The sequence below is a fragment of the Haliaeetus albicilla genome, chromosome 7, assembly GCF_947461875.1.
Source record: "Haliaeetus albicilla chromosome 7, bHalAlb1.1, whole genome shotgun sequence".
In the NCBI taxonomy this organism is placed as follows: domain Eukaryota; kingdom Metazoa; phylum Chordata; class Aves; order Accipitriformes; family Accipitridae; genus Haliaeetus; species Haliaeetus albicilla.
Genome location: NC_091489.1, coordinates 17,463,404 through 17,484,529, shown reverse-complemented (window position 1 = coordinate 17,484,529; position 21,126 = coordinate 17,463,404). Strand labels below are relative to the sequence as shown.

Sequence of the window (21,126 nt, the reverse complement as noted above, 5' to 3'; positions counted from 1 at the left end):
TAGTATGAATTGTGCTACAAACCACATTTCTAGAACACAACTACATTTCAGATACTTCTTAGGAAAGGATGTAGTAAGTTTGTCCCAAGCCAAAAAGGGAAAAAAAAAAAAAAAAAAAAAGAAAAGAGTAAATATATTACCGGCGTTGCATCCATCAGTGGTCATCATCTCCTTTGGAAAGATTCTACCATGTGCCAAACTCCACTCTGCAGGTATACCTTTGTTAAACTGGTACCACAGTTGTGTTCACAAATGTAACATGAGATCAAAAGAAACAGATGCAGATGACTGGATTCAAGCTCGCCCAGAAGCCAGCATGCCGTATCAAAGTCAGTCACAAACAGTACTAAAATTTAATTGATGTCTTACCATAAGAATAAGACAATCCCTTTAAAATTCTGCTTTCATCAAATAAAGAAAAAGCTTGGTTTGTGGATGATTTTTTGCTTAAAGAAAATTCCAGTGGAACCTGCCAGTACAAAAGTAGATTGCATTCAGCTACCTTAAGGGGACATCCTCCTCATTCATTTCCACAACTGCTGAAATCCCCTCAGAGTCCTGAGGGGCCTTGCTTTAAATGAGAGCAGCCAGTGGCACAATATTATATATGAAGGGTCAGTAGTTCTGAAATGCATTCACTGCCATTGCTCAGAAAGACAGCTGGACATAGTGACCTTCAGAACAAGGTTCATCTTTTTTCCCAGGTTTTGTGCAACAAAAATAAACTCAAGATGGCAGGGAGCCTTGATAACCAGCTGAGGAAGCAGACAGTGCCAATCTTACTGCAAAAAACCTACCCCAAGCCATAGTGTAATAATGTAATAATAAATAATAGCAAACAGCAGAGCAAAAGAAGTTTTGCTTCTCCATCTTGCCAGCTATTTAGTATTAACTCATTTTTGCACCTGTTGATCAACACAGCTGAGGAAAATCTGTACTGAAGCAAAAATTATTACCCAGCATGTCTGTCACACACATGCAGAGACCTTTGAGTTGCCTGTAGTCTGATCAGCACCCGGTCCTTTTATAACTACCACATACAGCTAAATACTACTTTGAGTTAGTTATACTTTTTTCCACGCATACTAGACCAATGCTGTCACTGGGGAACCAAGCTGATCTCAGTTTCCTCCACCAGTAAATAAACTTTAGTCCACTTGAGTCAACACAACTATCAGAAGGTGGAATCATCTTAGAAACTGAAAATAAATTTAGAACTATAATGTATGATCAAAGCTGAAGCAACAATAAGTTTCCTGCACCTTCAAAACAAACAATATTTAATATTTAATGCTAACATATAAAAAGCAAAAATGAAAGCTGGTTGTCAGATTTAGAATACAAAAATTAAGTTGGAAGTCATTACAAAAAAATAACAATAGTAAAAAAGTAGGTTCTGAAGCACTACAATAGAGAAATTATAAACAGTCAATATAGGGCTGGTATGCCTAATTACCAAACTATCTGCAGTGCGTTACCTTATAAAGAGTAGTGCCTTAAGCATTAAAAGATTGTTCTTTTGCAAATATAAAGAAAGCCCATGTATAAAACAGTCACAAAATGAAAATTGTCTGCATTAAATACTATTACACCATGGACTCTGCCAAGCTAAATTTGCTATGAATTTCCATTTCACCTAGACCCAGGCAGTTTCGCCAGTCACTTTGCTATTCCATAAGTTTGACTATTGACATGTACATAAATAGCTCCCCTTATGCAACTTGCTTAGAACGTTAACTGGAAAGCAAAATGAGTATTTAGCATTACAAAGTGGTTTTGCTTGCAGCAATTCCTATACAAGCAACATTTAGACCCACTTAATCAACTACTCTCTACAACATATTATGTACCATGTTAAAGACAGATTATGTATAAAGCCACCTTGTTTTATATAGCAGAGCAGTAGCCCTCCCCGTGCAGAAATATTTGCATCATGTCCTGGGCTGTCCGATTCTACTCATTCCCCACTGTACTTTGTTGCCTGCAAAGAGCATCTCTGAACCTTCCCCAGTTTCTTCTAGTCACCCACACCACGAGCACTGTGGAAAAAAAAGTCGAGTGGCAAACAAGTGCCACCTGAACAGCCAAATGCCTCCCTCTGTAAAAGCACACAACACAGCACCTCTTCATTTCTAGTACTCTCACTATCTATAGTGCTTCCCTCCTCAATTAGAGGAGCATAGAAAAACAAAAGCAACTTTAAGAGACTTACCTGCAAGACTTGCAGAAATGAGAAGAAAATAGGGCAAGACTACTACACCACTACAAAACGAATTAAGCCCCTTGCCTTTACCTTCTCATCCCTACAACAAGTTCAAGAGCTGTCCTGAGCAGAAGAGGCAGTGCTGCCCCTTATGGCTCTCCGAAAAGTGCTGGAGGAAGAAGCATCAGTCCACAGAACACAACAGTAAAGAGCAAGCACGTACAAGGTATTTGGAGAGAGAGGAGGAGGGGAGGAGGGGAGGAGGGGAGGAGGGGGAGGAGGGGGAGGAGGGGGAGAGGAGAGGAAGAGGAGGAGGAGGAGAGGAGAGGAGAAGGAGGAGGAGAGGAGAGGAGGAGGAGGAGAGGAGAGGAGGAGGAGGAGAGGAGAGGAGAGGAGGAGGAGAGGAGAGGAGGAGGAGAGGAGAGGAGGAGGAGAGGAGAGGAGGAGGAGAGGAGAGGAGGAGACGAGACATTGATTTGGGAGTCTATGGAAAAGAACAGAAGTAGTGCCTGGTTGGGAACTTATTGGTCTAATAATTACACACAGAAAAACTATGCTAAAACAAACTGCAAGATTGCTACATTCAAAACTGCCAAAATGAAATAAAATGCCAGCACGACTGTAGAAGTTAAATGATACCCTTCTGCCAGACTCTCCTTCCCCTGTCATATGCCTTATCACAGAGCTTTTAGTTTCAAGACCCCAGCCCCTTGAGGAGCCCTGCTGCACTTAAAGCTGTGGGTGGGACTATTCTGGAGATGAACTGGGGTTTAAGTGAAGATTACTTTTGTGTAATATTAATACACAGAACTGGAGACTGCAGAAACTGGAAGATGTGTGGTGAGTGAAGACATTTCACTGTTTCTTCATTTATGCTGCCTGTAGCCACAGGTGAAAGCAGCCCCACAGAGCAGAGCTTAGCTCTCAAAAACAGTTGTGCTACCAAACTCATGAGTAGGCTGGCATTGCTCAAAACTGTAATTTCAGTGAAAGTTCTGCCATGCCCTCAGAGAAACATGCCCAGCATAAGCACAGGTTTCAAAGATTTTACTTGATAAAAATCAAGTTCTTAGCACACACAAAAGACTCAAGCTTGGGCAGATGCCAGTACTGGACTTCTGTGAAGACAATGTAACATACACCTTTGAGAGATCGTCACACTTGCAGACTCCTGCCTATGTATAACAAAGGCTCAGAATAACCCACTATCTCTTCTATACATAACCTGCAAGCCTGTCTCCCGAGTCCGTCCCTCACCATCATGGCACCAGAAGTAAAAAAAGAAAAACTTTGGCCAGAGCCACAGAGATTCCCTGTCATGAAAGATTAGCACAAGAGAAATTAGGAACATTAAGGAAAGGGAAAGGTATTTCTGGACTGAAAAAAACACAAAAAGGTTTTGAAACCTTAAAGCACTACTGGTATTACTGTCCTTAACAGCTCTCTTTTCTGACCTGCTCTTAAAACAAACACATAAATAACCAAACCCCCAAAGGAGCTGAATAACGAAGATCTGTGTATGCACCATGCTGTCATTCCCAGCATTCTTAATTCTGCACTGATGAACTAGGACTGCCAGTGTATCTCTGTGAACCACTTCAACATCTCATATCTACTCACAACTATTTTTCATATGTTTTTCACTTTCAGCCTCTGAAGTGAAAGATGTAGGTAGGACACAACATGCATGAGCAACTTAAGAGTGCAGTCCAACTCTCTCTACAGAAATGGATTCAATAATAACTCAAAAACGCAGCATGTATATCAAAAGTTATTACTAGCTTACTTACAGGTACTAACTAAACATGGACACAAAACAACTGTCCCTCAAGTAACTGAAATTAATTTCCAGAAGCAAATACTACAGCAGATACTTCAGTTCCTCCTCACTCCTTATTCCCTCCCAACTCTTCTGCATGCATTGAACAATCTTCCAAAACTGTCAGTCTTTTCATCATTCAGAATGTGAAGGCAAGCAGAGCTGGCCTAGGGATGCATTCATTCTGGATGAATAACGTAACTACGCAACTCTTATCTGTAGGGATCAACTTCAGTGACAAGTTGTACGCTCCCTAAATCTTTGAGCTTTATTTTGCAGTCAGAAAGAATACTTGTAATAAAGCTCAAATTAAAAGCTTACTTCAGTGACAGTGTTATTTCAATAACAGTGAATTACCTTTGCAACAAATGTGCTTCTTTTGTATTGAACCAAGAAGCAACAAACCTATGTTCTCCTTTCACAAATGCCACTCCTTTGTTGCAAAAGCAAGGGCTAGTGCCAACAACTGCTTAAAAAAAAGTTACAGAACAGCAAATAAACTTACTTTTTCCAAGAACAGTCAACTATTGGGTATAATACTGCACCTCCAGACAATCATTTAGCAACTTTAACTGTTGGTTGAACTTTTCTAGGATGCAATAATAGAAAGGTATGTGCATTGGGAAGGTCATGTTTACCGTTCAATCAAGCTGGATGTCAGCCCACAACAGTTTCACTTACTGGGATCCAAGCATGTCACTTGTTTTTCTCATACCAGACTGTTTTGATTTTCACATTCATAGCCAATTGCCTGCTTCCCAAACTCCTCTTGAATATGAGCTGACTAAAAAAGCAAAATTATTTTATCCCACCTAATCTTTATATGCTTTCCTCTGAAATGTCCTTCTGCCCCCAGCACACTTCTTTTGAAATACTCAAGTAGTGGAAATGAGATTCTGGCTTCCAGGGACTAGCATTAAAAAACAATGCACAGTGCAGCCTGATTCTAAAATGGTCTGGGGTTCATTACATTAGAGGAAAAACCCCATATTCTATTCCAAAGATGAACACTCACATCAGTGATGAGAAGTCTCAGAGCTTCCACAGCTCAAAGTAAAGAGAAGGGAGCCTTCTGAGCTTAGCGTCTTGTAAAAGAAGAATGATTATCCTTTCAAGGACTTATATTGAATTAGAATCATAGAGTCATTTAGGTTGGAAAAGACCTTCAAGACCATCGAGTCCAACCATCATCCATGCCCACTAAACCATGTTCTGGAGTACCCCGTCTACGCGCTTTTTGAATACCTCCAGGGATGGTGACTCAACCACTTCGCTGGGCAGCCTATTCCAATGTCTGACAACCCTCTCAGGAAAGAAATTTTTCCTAATATCTAACCTAAATCTCCCTTGCCGCAACATGAGGCCATTTCCTCCCATCCTATCTCCAGCCACCTGACAGAAGAGACCAGCACCCACCTCACTACAACGCCCCTTAGATTAATCTCTGTCAGATTTCAGTCCACAACTTCTTCCCCATCTTCTGCTCTACAGACAATTCCTTCTGCTCTGATTAGCTTTAGGTGTCTTATTTAACAAAATAATTTTAAAGGCCAATTCTTTTATTGCTCTGTGAATAGAACCATCCACTCCAACTGCCTCTTGCATGCAGGCTGCTCAATTTCCCATTAACTGCTCTATGATTCTTTCTTCATCCTCCTAAACTGAAACTTTCAACATTTACAATACCAAACAAACCAACAAAACAAAAAAACCCCACCCAAGTAGGCAGCTGAAAGGGACTGTGAAGAAACAGGCAATTTCCCTGGGTTGTTTTCTCTTTCAGCTGAAGCGTGGGAGAAATGGCAAGGATTGAGAATACTCCTTTCCTGGTTCAGTTTAACATCTTTTGAACTCACTCAGCTGTTTTTATACAAACTAAAGTGAAGAAGCATTCATGCAGCTTTTCCATAGGCTCTGCTATCAAATGCAGTACAATGCATTGGCTCTGCAGTCTGGATATGGGGAACACACACTACACAGGCAAGGATGTGTGAAGAATCGCTTCAGTTACTGCCCCTGTGTTGTGTTACAGAATTGAGTATAGTGTCTTTTCAAAAAAAATTACAGAAAACTCATAGGACATGAACAACTACAGAACACTTAATGTGTTACTCGAAAAATGCTGCAGTTCAAGTTCTGTAAACTACAATCCAGTTGCTTCAGAAATAAAATATGATTAAGAAGTCAGAACTCCGTAGATTCTCGTTAAGCAACTAAATAGTAAATCAGGTAAGCCTACAGATGTTCTGTTTGTGCCCTCACCAATGCCAAACAATGAACCAAGAGTACGTAACAAGTTTCCTCAAGTTGGGATACAATTTCAAATCACAACTAAGATGATCTGACAATCTCCTCCCTCTCGCTTCCTCCCTTGCACTAGTAATAACATTTTTCTGAATTTTCAGGGATTCAGCTCAGGGATCTAAAGCAACAGAAAGTTTTTCTTTGTGTGGGCAGAAGGGAAGGATAAGCTTTCTGCAGGAAGGGAACTCCCTGAAGTGGTTCACCACTGGGTGTGGAAAACAGCAGAGCCAGACAAAAGCAGCAAGATGTGAGGCCTGGGAGAAGGGAAGAGGTGGGTCCATCCCTTTCAGCAGCCTACGACCATCAGATTAATCTCGCTGCAACTGAGCCTGCTAAACAGAAAGGAAACTGGGATGCTCCCATGAAATACTCTAAAGTTTTGTTTGAATTCATGAGCAGTAAGAATCCAACCCCCATCCCCTCAGAAAAAACAGGCAGGTCTACAGGCATGAAGTTCACTCTGAAAGACCGTGCTTTGAATATGTGGTATCAGGAAATGCCCCTTTGGCTTCCACCAGCCTCAGGGAAACTTAGCAGTAATAGCTACAATAGGACATAGATATTCAGATATATTTCACTCAAATAAAATATGCTTAGTTTCATTTAAGTTTTCTCCTCCTACCATTTTATTTCCAATTTGTAATCCAGAACAGGAGACCTGCCTTACCGGAATTATTTACACTTTTTTTTTTTTTTTTTTTTTAAAGCAAATCAATCTTTGAAGGGAGTCTGGATTAATCTGATGTATCTAGGGTGTTTTCCCTTCTCCAGAGTTAACAAATCTAGCTTTAGCAGCTGGATCCTTTATGTCTAGGAGTCCAAAAGCTGGAACATGCTATCTGTTAAGGTAGAAGAGTTGGTCTGAAGCTAGTATTGTCAAGTAGCAGGCTCAAGATCCTGCAGGATCTGAAAAACTTTTTGACCTGGCTCAAGCACTGGGAGACAGACCCCATGATTTCACATATATGCACTATGATACAGGCAAATACAATGTAGATTACAGGAAAAAATTGTACTCTTATGACTACAGAAAGGGGAAAACTAAGTCTTTCAACTTCACTTTTGCTGCCTCCCCATCCCTTCTACAGCAACAGTGCTCTTAGTCTATTAAAAGTGAACAAGCAGCTAGGAAGATTAGACAAGAAAAGCTCACAAAATTTAAGTGAGTCACGGACCAACTGATGAACACTTTACACTGCTGGAACAACTGTAAACAGAGACATTCTTCTGGATGAAACTGATTTTATTTAAACCTAATGCTGTTGTTTACATGATAATAAAAGAAAATACTAACTATAATTTAGCAAAAGCCAGATGGATAGTAGAGGGCAAAGCTCAGTGAGGAACAGCCAACAAGTGAAAGAAAGCAGGAAAAGAACTTCCAAGAAGTGTTGGAAAATGCACTTTGAACTGAGAAAGCCATATTGAAAGGTGACAAGAGAAGAGGGAACAAAAAGAACAGCTATGGCTATTTCACTTGCAAATTTTTAAGTTTTGTTGGACTGAGACTTTAGGTTCAGATCCAAAGATGAGATAAAACAGAAGTTCTCATGAAATATGCATGTAATAAATGGGTCACTAAAACAAGATTAAAATTATCTCACTAGATATACTTTTTGCTGTCTGATGGGATGAAGCTCTCTGATTTTCACAGATAACACAAAATGGCTGAGGTGGGATGGGACCTCTGGAGATCATCAAGTCCAACCCCCCAGCTCAAAGCAGGGTCAGCTAGAGGAGATTGCTCAGGTCTACATCTGGTTGGTTTTCAGTATGTCCATAGCCTCTCTGGGCAAGATGTGCTAGTGTTCAATCATCCTCACAGCAGAAAACCCCAAGCCAAACAGGCAAACAGAAAAAAAAAAACCCAAACAAAAAAACCAAAACCACCACCAAAAAACTTTTGTCTTACATTTAAATGGTATTTAATTTTGTGTCCATTACATCTCGTCCTGTCACTGGGCACCACTGAAAAGAGTCCAGGGGTCCTTTTTTTTTTTTTTTTTTTTTTTTTTTTACTCCCCCTCCCCAGTCAGGTACTTACTTTAATAGGATCCCCCTGAGCCTTCTCATCTCCAGGCTAACTCACTGAGGCAAATCAGAAGTGACTATGCTCTTTACACAGTGCACTCCAATCTTTTATATCACACCATGCAACACATTTCATTTACCAGTCTACTCAGACTAATCACAAAATTTACTTGGCTGTTTCCACACCCAATGCCTGTCCAGCCCTGGAAAGAGTTCAAATCAAGTTGAATGATAAAAGTATCTTAAAAGTTGTATTTTTTCACTATATAGAAGCACAATGTGCTTCAGCTCTGAAGAAATTACATTTATTAGAGAGTTGCAATACTGATGAGAGAGAGGTCACTGCTATTCTAGCTTTTACTTTTCTTCTTAGTGCTTTTAACTGCTTTACATAGTTCCAACTTAGGAAAATTTATAACTCTTCCATACTGTAATTCAACACTAGAAAGCCCTTTTTGCTAATAAAACAGTATTTACCAAGGAACATGCATAGATAGTTGTGCCATGAAAACCCACACCATGAGCACAAACAAGCATGCCAGCAAAATTTAAGTACTGGCTGGTCTGACACTTGCTTCTCTCTTGCCTGAAACATGGCATTCATAACGCGTGGGATATCTAACAAGTGTACTGAACACGCGAGACCAAGACTGCAATTTCCTGATATCCAGACAGCTCAAAAAAGAGGGTACACAAAATTTATCACAAACAGAAAAAAAAGTTTTGTATTAGCACTCCTTTTCCTAGGGCAAGGAAAAGCTTGCGATCTCTGCCAATGTTGTTTAATCTACATTCATAACTTTCAGTAATATACTGAGTGTTTATGCTAAAATAGTAACAAATGCTTGTATATTTCTCTCTTGCTCTTGAGAACTAATATATAATATATCTTGGTCATATGTATAGGAAACATATACTAAAATGCACAAATTTTTCATAAATTCACTCAATGCAGCCAACGCAACAGTATTATCTCGCACTTAAACTATAACATGAAATTCACAAACTGCAGATTTTATGTACATCCTGACTTCTGAGTTCAGGTTCTCAATTTTCAATTTAATTCTCAGTATTCTATTTAATCTCTGTTTTGTACATTTTTCTTTTAAAAATAAGAGTAAAATTTAAAGAAGAAGCTGAACTGACTGCATATTCACCACAAAAAGCTCATGCTGCCAGTATTTATTGCAGTAAGAAACTTAAGAGGATGGCAGGAGTGGAAAAACAGAAAACAAAAACAGAAAACAAACCAGCTGTGATCTCACTACCCAAACTCATTATGTAAGACCTCATTAGCCACCATCCCACAATAATGTGAATAAACCCTATGGACACTGATGAAGAGGAAGTGATCAGGGATACAGAAGCTGAATAATCATATAGCACTACAGCACACTGTCAACTTCATAGTTAAAGTTCTGGAATGCAATTGGGTAAGATCTCCACTAATGCACACTGCAGAAAGCACATGGTCAGGCTTTGCACATACAAAGCCCTCTTTGCCTGTTAACTGCAGGACGAACAGGAGTTTGAATATGAACATGTACAACAGGCTAATGGACAGGGTGTGTGTTACACAAAACCGAAACTCCAAAACACTTCAGCTTCCTTCCCCAGGTACATTTTATGTTAGTAACATTTAATACTTCTTCAATATGAGAAATATGAACAGAATTTTATTTTTGGCTATTACACATAGGCTTCATCTTGATTTCTTGATTTTAGTCTGTTTCTTCAGTTTGTAAAAAGTTTGACCACTTTACAGTTTTTGTATTAAGTTCTGAAAAAAATGGGCTGTAATTATATGAAGTTTAATAAACTTTGGTAGTTCCAGCTGACTTCGGGAGATTTTTCCCCTTTTCCATCAGCTTTGACAAATGAAAGATGAGCAGCATTGACATGTACAAACCTTTACTGGCAGCCTGGAACTTAAGTGATCATGAGCTACTACGGCCTCACTTAGAAGGATCATCAATCAGGATAACAGAATTCCTAGATAAAGTTGTTATAACATTTTAAGCAATTTTTCAAAGTGTTACAGTATTTTAAGTCAACAGGTTTTTTGACTGGGCTATTTTGAAACAATCACGCAGCTTAGAACGTTAAAAATATTCTCAGGTTTCTCCTCTTCTGCAGTCATCTTCACTTTCTCATTAATTAGTTCACATCTGAATGTTACAACTAAAAGTTTAATGCTACACTAGAATGGAGAGATGGTTTCCACTAGAAATTTTGTTTTGCTGTTGTTTTCAAATACTCAAAAGGTATAACTTAGTTGTTAAAAGATAATTTATATATTTAATGTCCAGTTCAAATTTCAGCATTTCAGTTCCTACTGAATCTACAAATAAGCACAGATATTTTTAATAAAATAGTTTTTCCGGTCCCAGGCCTCATCCCTGCCCCCCAAAAAAGAGGATAATGAACAGAACAGTTTGGTTCAAGTTCTGCACAGACTAATATTTTCTCTTTTTGTTCTAAAGGAAGATAATTTCGCAGTCATCCAGATCCACTGATATACTTTGTTTTGCATGAAATGGCATTTACAAAATAATAACGCAACACAGCTATGCCAGAAAATAAATCATGTAGGAACAAAGGCATTTTTTTCATCAGTAGTCCAAATTTGAACTTAAGTAAAAAGAATACTTTACATGAACCTAAACATATAACATGACTCCTGAGAAACTGACTTGAGAAAACATCTGAAAAAAAAAAAAATCTTTCTTTCAAACAAGGTATGAAAATCTCTGTGGGGTTGATATGAGAAAAGTCCCAGATATGGTCACATGACAATGCCAGTCTTCCAAGAAGAACTAATAGAAATTAGTTTTTCAACAGCATAAATCTATTTAATGTGACTCTCCCTACACTAGTCTCCAGAAGATACATTTTATACCTTTGACACACATCCATTCAGATAAAGGGGCAAGAGTACCTACTCAGGGAAAGACAAAACAAAACAGGCTTACTATACAGATTATATCACCAATAGAAACCTCAAACTTTTGAGTGATAAATTAAGATAGATTTTATCAAACAACTGCCATAAAATTACAAGTCTAACCTCACATTCTAAAGGCTGAGGATGTACAGATGTATTATCCATCAGCATTTGTAAATATTTGAAGACATTTATATAGGTAAGAATAACCAAACTTTTGAAATTACCTTTTTTACCCACTCTGGAAGGGATATCAACTATCCCAGGTGAGAATTTACACCTATCTACAACAATCATGCTGAGCTATGATGAGTGTAGAAAACCACCCCACCACAGACTGTGATGGAATTCCCCCTCTTTCTCCAAGGGGTCGGGGTGACATCAGGAAAAGACCACCACAAACGTTCACATTTCACTCTGAAGACACACATGTATCAATGGTCCAAAGCTACACAGTGGTTTCCTCAAGGTCCTGAGAGGACATGATATCTGAGAAGCCAACATCACTTCTTACACTGTTATACTCCCTATTTTCATTGCCCTCCACCTCTGCAAAGAAAAGGTGGAAAGGTAAGTAGAAGTATAGGCAAGAGAGGAGTAAATTAAAAGACCAAAAACTATGTTCAAAACTTGTCTTCTCCACAAAACAGTACATAAAGGCCATCAGCTAAGCTGAATACCCCAAAAAAACCCAACAACCAAAAAAACTAAACCCACCAAAAAAAACCCAGCCTCAGAAAAAAAAGCAGTTTAACATTTATTTTGGAAAAGGCGTTAGTGTTAAAAAAAAACATAAAAAGCCTCTGCAGTTTCAGGGGAACTAAAGAAGGTACAACTTCCAAAAATAAGAGAGGTTATCCTTCTGTTATCCTCACAGAATTTTACTCTGAAAAATGAAGCATTTAATCATTATCCATTTCCACATAAACAGACCTAGCCTTGAAAAGTAGAGGTGCATGACCTTATATCACATGTTATTAGTATGTTTCTGGGTAAAAGGATTTAAATTTATATCATATAATTCATTCAAAGCAGGTTTAAAAGTTTAAACTGATGTACCTGCTCAGTGAAGTGTTGCTTTAAGATAGGGTAGTACAAAACTATATCCTTTCGGCCAGGGAGAAACTTCAGCAGGCATACTTGCACAGATCACTGGGAAACTTAGGAGAGATTAATTAAGTAAACTTTCTTGTCACCAAGGAAAGTCCCTTGTCAAGGAATAAAGTATTAGATATACTTTGTACCTTAAAGTTAACATTTCTGTATCTGACAGTTAACATTTTTAGGGTAATTTAAGTGCAAAGAATAAAAAACAGCTGGTTGGAATGCATACCATCCCTTAGGAATTTCCCATATCATTTGGCATATCTATATAAATTCAATACAAAGAGTACACCCTAAAGATTAGACTTACTGTATTCCATTACATTTCCACTAAGTTACAGATGCGTAATATGGCAAAATGAGAAACAGAAATATTGCTCTGGTTTAATTTTAATGAGCAAAATGAGAAACAGAAATATTGCTCTGGTTTAATTTTAATGACGGACTTTTTTTTTTTTTTTTTTCACCCAACAAAGAAAACTGGGGGGAAAAACACCTACTCATAGTCATCACTGCATTCACCTACGCCACTACGCACTCTTAGGTGGCTACTGCCTTCCATGTAGAAAAGGATGCAGTTCTCTGTTGAACAATCATTTTAGTTTATATACCACGATTTTTGCTTTAAAATCTGTTTTAACATCCTCAGCAGAAAATGCTCTACAAGTTTATAGCAGCCTTTAACAGCTGAAGTCAGATTGGTAGCACTTCCTTCTAAGGAACTTATAGTTTAAGGACATGGTCATCAAAAGACACAAGTAACCTAACTCAAGAGCAGAGGAAAAAAGTTAAAGGAGGTTATTAGATGAAGAACATTCCACCTACTTGGAATATGACCTCACACTAAGAATCCACCTCTTGCAAAAGCAGAAAACATTTGCCATAAGACGAAGATAATTGTTGATACCACAGTGAAAATGCTCAGCTTACTGACATCAGTGTTTACACATAAAGGTTTGTCACAGTAAGTAGCAAGTTACACCACTTTGCCATAGCACACACGCACTATAGAAGTTCAATATTGAACAATCTACACTGCATCAGAAAGCATGACTCATGAATGTCCTCCAGTCACACTGGTTTTCAAAGTGGGAGGCATGGAGCTGGTTGCCAGCAACAGCAAGAGCAGATAGAAAGCAATGATTTGTACATACATATGCACATAAACAGTCACAGTTTAAATAATTTTCCAGCATCCATCTTTTGAAAGACAGTGCAATGACACCAATGCTCAAAAATCAAATGTTAACTAGCTAAAAAAAACCCAAAACCAACCAAACAAAAAAAACAAACAAAAACCCCTCCAGTTTGTTGAATCAGTGCAAGTGTCAAATGGTATCAGAAGTGATTGGGCTCTGACTCACGTTTACAGAGAAAAAAGCTGCACTACTTCAGCCCTTCTGGCATCCTACCATCTGCTCCAACCTTCTTCCAGAGCCACTCACCCTGCAAATGAGTTGACAGAAGAAAACATGACTGTGCCTGAGTCAATTCAGTTCAGTTGGCATCATCACTTCAACCCACCTTTTATGGGAAGTTTAATTTGCCTGCCTGAACTGAAGCAGCTCAGGTGCAGACATGTTCCCTCCTGCTACCTGCGCAGGGAGGTCCAAGAAGGAAGGGAGCTGGCACACAGGGGCAGCGTTAACTCACAGTAGCAAAGCAGCCAAGCTCGTTTACCGCTCTGAACTCGTGAAGCTTGTGCATCCATACAAGATTTGCCATTTAACAACAAGATGTCTGTTTTACATATCCTACTGTGTTAAATATGTCATACAGCCTTCATTTTGCTTTCCTGTAACCTACAAAAACAGTACACCAAATGATCATAGGCATAAAGGGTTCTTTTCTCTTTCGAGTATGTATACCGAGCTGAATAAAAGCAGTAAGTATGAAGTGCTTTAGTTTTGCCTCTCCTCATTGCACCAATAAAGGACTTTACATATATGTAAATACAGTGGTTGAACTCACTAGTTACAGCAGTGAGATCTGCCCTTCAGTTATGGATGTTACCTTTGCTAAGATTTTCATGCAGCTACTTTTACATGGGCACTGAATAGTTTAAAAAACCATATATGTCTGTGTAATGGGGCAAGGCAAAGGAAAAAAAAGGAAGTCCAACACAAAGCCAAATCTGCAAGAAGAAAAACAGCTAAACATCACAAGGTTAGAGTTAGGAAATATATTCCCATGACAAAATAACATACCCAAATTTTAAAGACAAATTAATTTGTGGTGCCTCAGCTTGAACATTTTAAAATAGGCATCATTTTTAAGAATACTTCAAGCACAGCATCCCTCTTGGGACCCAAAAGTGCTTGCGATAATTCACATTACATTTAATAGACAAGTTACATAAATAAAACTGCTTGTAATTTGCATTCACTTCCTTTGGAAGGGGAGGGAGGCAGGAATTATAAATATTTCACCTGCATGAAAGCTCATGGTTTATTGTTGCTTTTCTTTTAAGCAAATTCCAGCTTATCTCTTTGAAAACGAAAAAGAACAGTGAAATGATAAAAAGAAGAAGTGGTGATGTACTTGGAGTATATGAGAGACAAAAGTCAACAGAAAGGAATAAAACCAGCTGAAAGTAGGAGCTAGAAAAAGTAGGCAGGAAAAAGCACAGAAGCATAAATATGAAGAAACAAAGATTACAAAGGCATGGTTCAATGTCAAAAGCTATACAGGTGAAGATGTATGACATACGTTTGCTTTTGGAGGGCTAGGATTTGTTGATTCAGAGAAATGTATTTCTCCCCTGGAGAGGATTCCAAAGCACGTGAGATACAGCTCTGGATGAATGGCTGTCAAGAGTATAAAATAAAAGGAAGGGGGGAAAACCATGTTGGAGGAACAAACAAAGCCAAAAGGATAAAGGACAAGTGTTTACGTTAGCACAATGCTTTCCCTGGAATTAGCTGTCAAAGTCGTCTCTTTCCTACTCCCCCTCTTCACTGCCTGCCACCAGGGAATGACTTGGAACATGAGTACCTATTTTCCAGCTACCAAAACCGAAGGGAACAAAATAATTTCTTCCAATTGTAGGAAAAAGACCAAACAATTCCAAGAACATACAGGGTATCTTCCTGTATGTTCTTCCTGACAGTTTGACCTTACAGTTCAGACACACATGGCACATGCCCATTTAAAAATCACTTTGCCTCACATGTACACAAAGGACAAACACATTTCTGTCATATTCTGTAAACGGTTGGTTAATTAGGAGTGTCACAACCAAATCAGCCAAATAATGGAAGTGACACTCTAACAACTCAAGATGTTATCAACTGATCAATAAATAGTAACTTCAGACCACCAGGAAGAGATGCAATTAGAAACTGCTTCAAAGTAACACTTTTTAATCAAAGACACTCCCCTCTTTTCTTTGTAACATTAACAACCTTCTGCAGTTCAAACATCACAAACATGCTGAACACCATTCTCATAGTCTTAAGGTTTGTTTTTTAATTAGCCTTCAGAGGATGACTAATAATTTTCCAGTGTAAGTACTTTTTAAAGACCAAAATCTACCTTATTGTTATAAAAATGAAGTATCATTGCCACCCTCTACTTTGATTTTTCTTAGAAGGGAGAGTGCAAGTGATACAAGAATGACTCAAGACCAGTACACACACGCACAGAACTTGTGTAGTTATATAAAGCCCAAGATTTTTCCCTGCTTCAAGACTGCCAGTTAGAATAAACACCAAATACATATCAAAATGCTGTAGCTTGACTAAAAATGTTGTCCATCACATGCAGTTACACTCCAAATAAGCTCAAAGACATGACAGAAGTTGTAATGTTCGACTCTGGTAGAGGACATAACTCACAGTAGTAATGAAATCAGAAGGTGATGAACAGCTAGCAGCTTGTGCTGCTTTAGCAGTTCTGAACCATGCAGCTGCAGAGAACATCTATCTCTGAAGGATCAAAGTGTTAAAACGTATAAACAAACTGTAAATGGTGGCTTAATAAGTAAGTTTTACAATCACGATTATAAAACATTACAGTTTTGATCTTACATTTACATTCTGGTATTTGCAGGAAGTCCAGCACTTGCCTTCAGAGGCTCTGCTGAAGGTGATGAGACTGCACACAGATGCAAGCGTCAGCCCACAAGAGAAAAGCTTTCCAAAACCAGGCCTAATTGTGGTAAACAGAATAGAGTAGCACCCAGTCCCGATGCAATACTATCAGGCTACACCTTTAATACCTCTGTTGAGCTCACATATATATTTAGCCACTGGTTACCTGCTCAGGATTTTTACTTTCTTTACTGCTACCAGTATGTTAAGATGGACTACATTTAACTGGTACAATTTTGGGTTTGTTAATGTCACTATCTTCTTCCTTGAAGATGCCAAGTAATGAATGACCTTTGTTGTTCAACTGTATCACTTAGTAAACCAAGCAGAATTTTTGGAGGCACTGAAGCTTACTTATAAATAGCTCCTATTCAAGAAAACAGTAAGAGCTGTATATGTAATTGGAAGAATTTTTTCCTGCCACAGACCACAAATCAAATTCAAAACAGGTAAAGTAGTATTAATTCATTGAAAAGAATTAAATTATTACTATACCAAGTGTTTTAGCAGTGTGAGCACCTTTATACTTGGTGCTTTAAAAAAAATAAGTAAATAAAAGTCAAACTGTATTGTTCACATCAAGTGCCTAATTCTTTATTGTCACGCTTATTAATTTAACCACTTGAACCTAACTGCAAAAATCAGTATATTTGATTTGCTGTCACTGTGTGTTCACTTTATACAGATGAAAAGGACTCCTGAAGATTCAGGGTAACAGAGAAAAAAGCCCTAGGAGGACACCAGAAGCGTGCTTAAAAAAACCCCAAACCTGCAAACTAAACATAGCTTAAACTAAGACCAAACTCACATACAAGTTATCACAAACAGAAAGTAATGCTGTTACCTAGTGGTGAAAAGCTAGGTACATGCAAAATTGTACAGCTTTTTTTTTTTTTTTACTAACTTGGAATTGCCATCTATAAGCTACTAAATGACTTCAAGAGAAAAAAAAAAAACAACAGGCCTAATTCATAAACTAATGAAAGATACTGCTTTTCTTGCATTCAGTTCTGCAACAAAGGGTGACTACTTTTGCACCTGCCAGTTTTATTCTCAGTGGAATAACTGACAGACAAGAAGCTACATCATTTCCTGACCATACCAAAACTGCTGTTTTACACTCCTCTCACAACATCAGCAAGAGCTGGAAACCTGTGGTATAAAAGCACTACTACCTTAATCCTCAAACATCAGTTTTCCACAGAGTACGATAACCGAAACAGGATCGTACATCCCTCAGGATCTTATCAGGCCATATTTTCAATTACATAAACCAACATTAGCTGAACTCAGTCAGCATTCTCTACGGCATCTCGATAAACGTGTACTCTGCTTTCAGTCAAAAGATAAATACTAGAGGAAGAGCAGAAAGATATGAAGACTTTAATGTCACTTACTCAAATGCAAAGAAGAGTCCACTGGTGACCAAGATGAGAACAAGAGTCAGGTAGAAGACTCCAGTCTGTCGAGCCATCATGATCCTCCCATTGCAGAAGAATTTGTTTCTTCCAGGAAAAACCTCCCATTTTCTCCTGGGAGCCGATTTCTTTTTCTTATGGGGAGACTCCATGGGAGACGAAGAGCTGTGTGTACTGATCTGACTGTATTCACAGTCTTTCATGGGCCCACTACCACCTCCAGGAGTCATCAAGAGAGAGTAAAATGTGGGGAGAACCCCACCAAAAATATACACAATATATATGTGCAAATATTCTTCTGACCAAGATAACCCTCTCCACCAGCCCCAGTTAATAAAAAAAAGCAAATAAAAAGATGAAAAGTCTGCTACCAGACTAGCAATAGGTGTATCATGCAAACACCAGTTAACTCTTCAGAAACCAAAGCTGTCATATCAGAAATGCTTGAGAGGGATCCTTCCTTCCTTCCTCCACCAGTTACAAAACAACCATGGAGGACAATCCTTTTTAAAACAACTTATCATAAAACAAGACCCCCAAAAAAGTAATTATAAAGCAGTTCGGCTGTCCAAAAAAATTTAGTCTTTTTTTTCAAGTTTATTTTCGAATGGGAGGGTTGGTTTGGTTTTTTTTCCTTCCCACGCACACCCTGAGAAATCTCTCCGAGGGTCAGAAGGCTGGTCAAGGCAAGGTTTAGCAATCGAGTCTATCATTCATAGAGATTTGTTATAATCCTCCTTTGCGCAGCAGATTTCACCGCTAAAAATGACCGTTTCTAAAACGTTCCCTCAAGAGACACACGTAATAAATCATTAAGCCAAAAAAAAAAAAAAAGAAAAATATATAAAAAGCAAGAAAGAAACCAGGCTGCAACTCCAGCTTCCGAGAAACACTTCAAGCTCTCTTCTTCCTGAAGCCGCAATTCAGCGGGAAGCGGCCGCCGCTCCGCGCAGACCTGCGGGCGCACGGCTCCCCGCGGGCCCTTCTCCCCGGTCACGACTCCACCGAAGGGGATTCTCCCGAGCCCGAGGCAGCCCGGGGCAGGGCCGGTCCCCGACAGACACCAGCTCCTGGGGAGCAGCTCCTCATCCTCCCTCCCCGCCTCACGCCCCGCGCCCCGGGCGGCGCCGCCGCCGCGCTTAACCCCCGCCTCCCCCTACACAACAGGTCCCCGCCGCCGCCTCATGCTCCCCAGCGCCTCAGCCCCGCGGGGCGGGCGGCCGTGCGGAAGGGAGGGGAGAGGAGAGAGGAGAAGGAGGCTTCGCCGCCGGTGGGAGATCTCTGCCGGGACTTCTCCCTCCCTTCACCATCCTCGCCGCCCGCCTCAGGGCCGCCGCGGGCGGTCGCACGCCGCCGCGGCGCAGGCTCTCGCCCACGGCCCGCGGCGGTGCCGGGCCCCCCCCCGCATCCTGCCCCCTCCCCTCGGCGCAGAGGAGCGGCTTCCCGCCGGCGTCCCTAGTTTCGCTGTGCTTTTGCCCGGAGCAAGGTGAGGAAAAACGCCCAGCTCCCCCGCCGCTAGCCGGAGAGTGGCGACTTTCTCTCCCCCCCCCCCCTTTTTTTTTTTTTTTGGAGCCTCTATCCAGGTTTCTCCCCAGCAGCCAGACCCAGAAGCAGCAGCTGCCACCTCTTCATCTTCAGGGGGAGGCGGTAACCACCGCAGCGGCGGCCGCCCGCGGCAGGAGCGGGGGGAGGCGGCGAGGGACGGGACCACACAGGCACGCGCCCCCCGCCGCGGTCGGTCGGTCGGTCCGTCAGTCAGTCAGCCGCTTCCCGGCGGGAGGGCAGGCAGGACCCCCGCACCAACCCCGGCGGAGACGCCGCGCCGCCGGCCCGGCCCGGCCCAGCCCAGCCCTCTCTCCGGCTCCAGCGCTAACTCTTCCCCATCGCCGCCTCCGCAGGCGGCCGGCCGGGCTGGCGGCGGAGGGGAGCGAGCCGAGCGGCGGGTGCCTGCGCTGGAGCCCCGCTCCTGCCGCCTGCCTGCCTGCCTGCCCGCCCGCGCGGGGCGCCCGCTCAGCCCTCGCCTCCCCCGGCCCACGCAACCAACCGCGCGCCGCCGGCGGCGCGCACACACAGGCACAAGCCGCGAGCGATGTCTGCCGTCAGCCCCGGGCGGCGGCGGCCCCGTCCTCCGCTGCTCCAGCTGCCGGGCGGAAGGCGAACGAGTTGTGCGGGTGAGCGACAGGGAAAGAGAAGCCCCGCCCCCGCGGCCCGAGCTAGCGGGACCAGCCTCCCTCCCCGTCCAGGCTCAGTCACGGACGCTCAGGGGCACGCCCCTCCTCCCGCTGGGAGTTGTAGTTTCGCTCCCCCTCTTCCGCGAAGCGGCCGTGGAGGAGGGAGGGCGGCGGGAGGGACTACAAGCCCCAGCATGCCTTGCGAGCCGTCCCGGCGGGAGGGGGCGGAGCGGTCCCGCCGGGCAGCGCGGGAGCGCTGGCAGGGCCCGGCCCGGCGCGGGGCGAAGGCAAAGCGGGGGCGGGGCTGCCCCGTGCGGGTGCGTGAGGCGGCTTCGGCCGGCCCGGCTGTGCCCTGCGCCTCTCGCCCTCCGCAGGGCCCCGTTCCCCCGAGGCAGCCCTGCCTTCCCACCTGTCCTCCCCCGCGGGCTGGGCACGGCCGCCGCCGATGCTTATGTCCGGACTTGTATTTCAGTCAGGCCTGAGGGCCGGGGCTGCAGCCCCTGATCCCTCCAGCTGGGCGCTGCGCTGCCCCTCCGCGGCTCCCAGGTCACCCAGCGTAACCAGAGGTTGCTCCTGTCCCGCTTACCCAAAGCCTTCGACTGCGCTGGTGAGAGGGGCCGACGGGCGGCTGTCCCGACTTGTGCTCGTACAGGCAAACGTTTCACTGCTTTAGCGGTGGCATCCGCGTGCTCCAGTGTGCTGCTGGAAGGAACGGGCTTGTCCACCAGCGCTGACCTGTTCGTACAGATCCTTACTCTGTCCTGACTTCACGAGACGCATCCCAGAAAGGTACAAGCCACAACGGAAAAGCTTTTCTAGAAATGCAATCCTGCACCGAGCCCTTCTTGCATAGTGCCGCCCCGGTGTGAAATGGCACCAGTGGCAGGGTTGCCTGCAGAAAGGCCAGGGAGGGGGCTTCCCACAGCTGAGGCAGAACCACTCTCAAAGCTGTTTGCTGTTGTTTCTGCCTAGTATGTTCTCCGTGCGTGTCCAAAGAAGAGCAATGAAGTGGGTGAAGGGCCTGGAGCACAAGTCTTATGA

General features: G+C 42.1%; 1 protein-coding gene across 4 annotated transcripts in view; it reads right to left on the bottom strand.

Moving 5' to 3' along the window:
- The window catches only part of ZDHHC14 (zinc finger DHHC-type palmitoyltransferase 14), a 115,314-nt gene extending 95,215 nt beyond the window's left edge, over positions 1–20,099 (bottom strand). Inside the window, exon 1 of one of the 4 annotated variants that reach the window (XM_069787091.1) lies at positions 17,894–20,099. In XM_069787091.1, the coding sequence (XP_069643192.1) occupies positions 17,894–18,144 (251 nt within the window). In that variant the 5' untranslated portion in view covers positions 18,145–20,099. The remainder of the gene's footprint in view (positions 1–17,893) is intronic. The other 3 variants (XM_069787093.1, XM_069787092.1, XM_069787094.1) reach the window with 3 other exon arrangements.
- Positions 20,100–21,126: the final 1,027 nt, after the last annotated feature.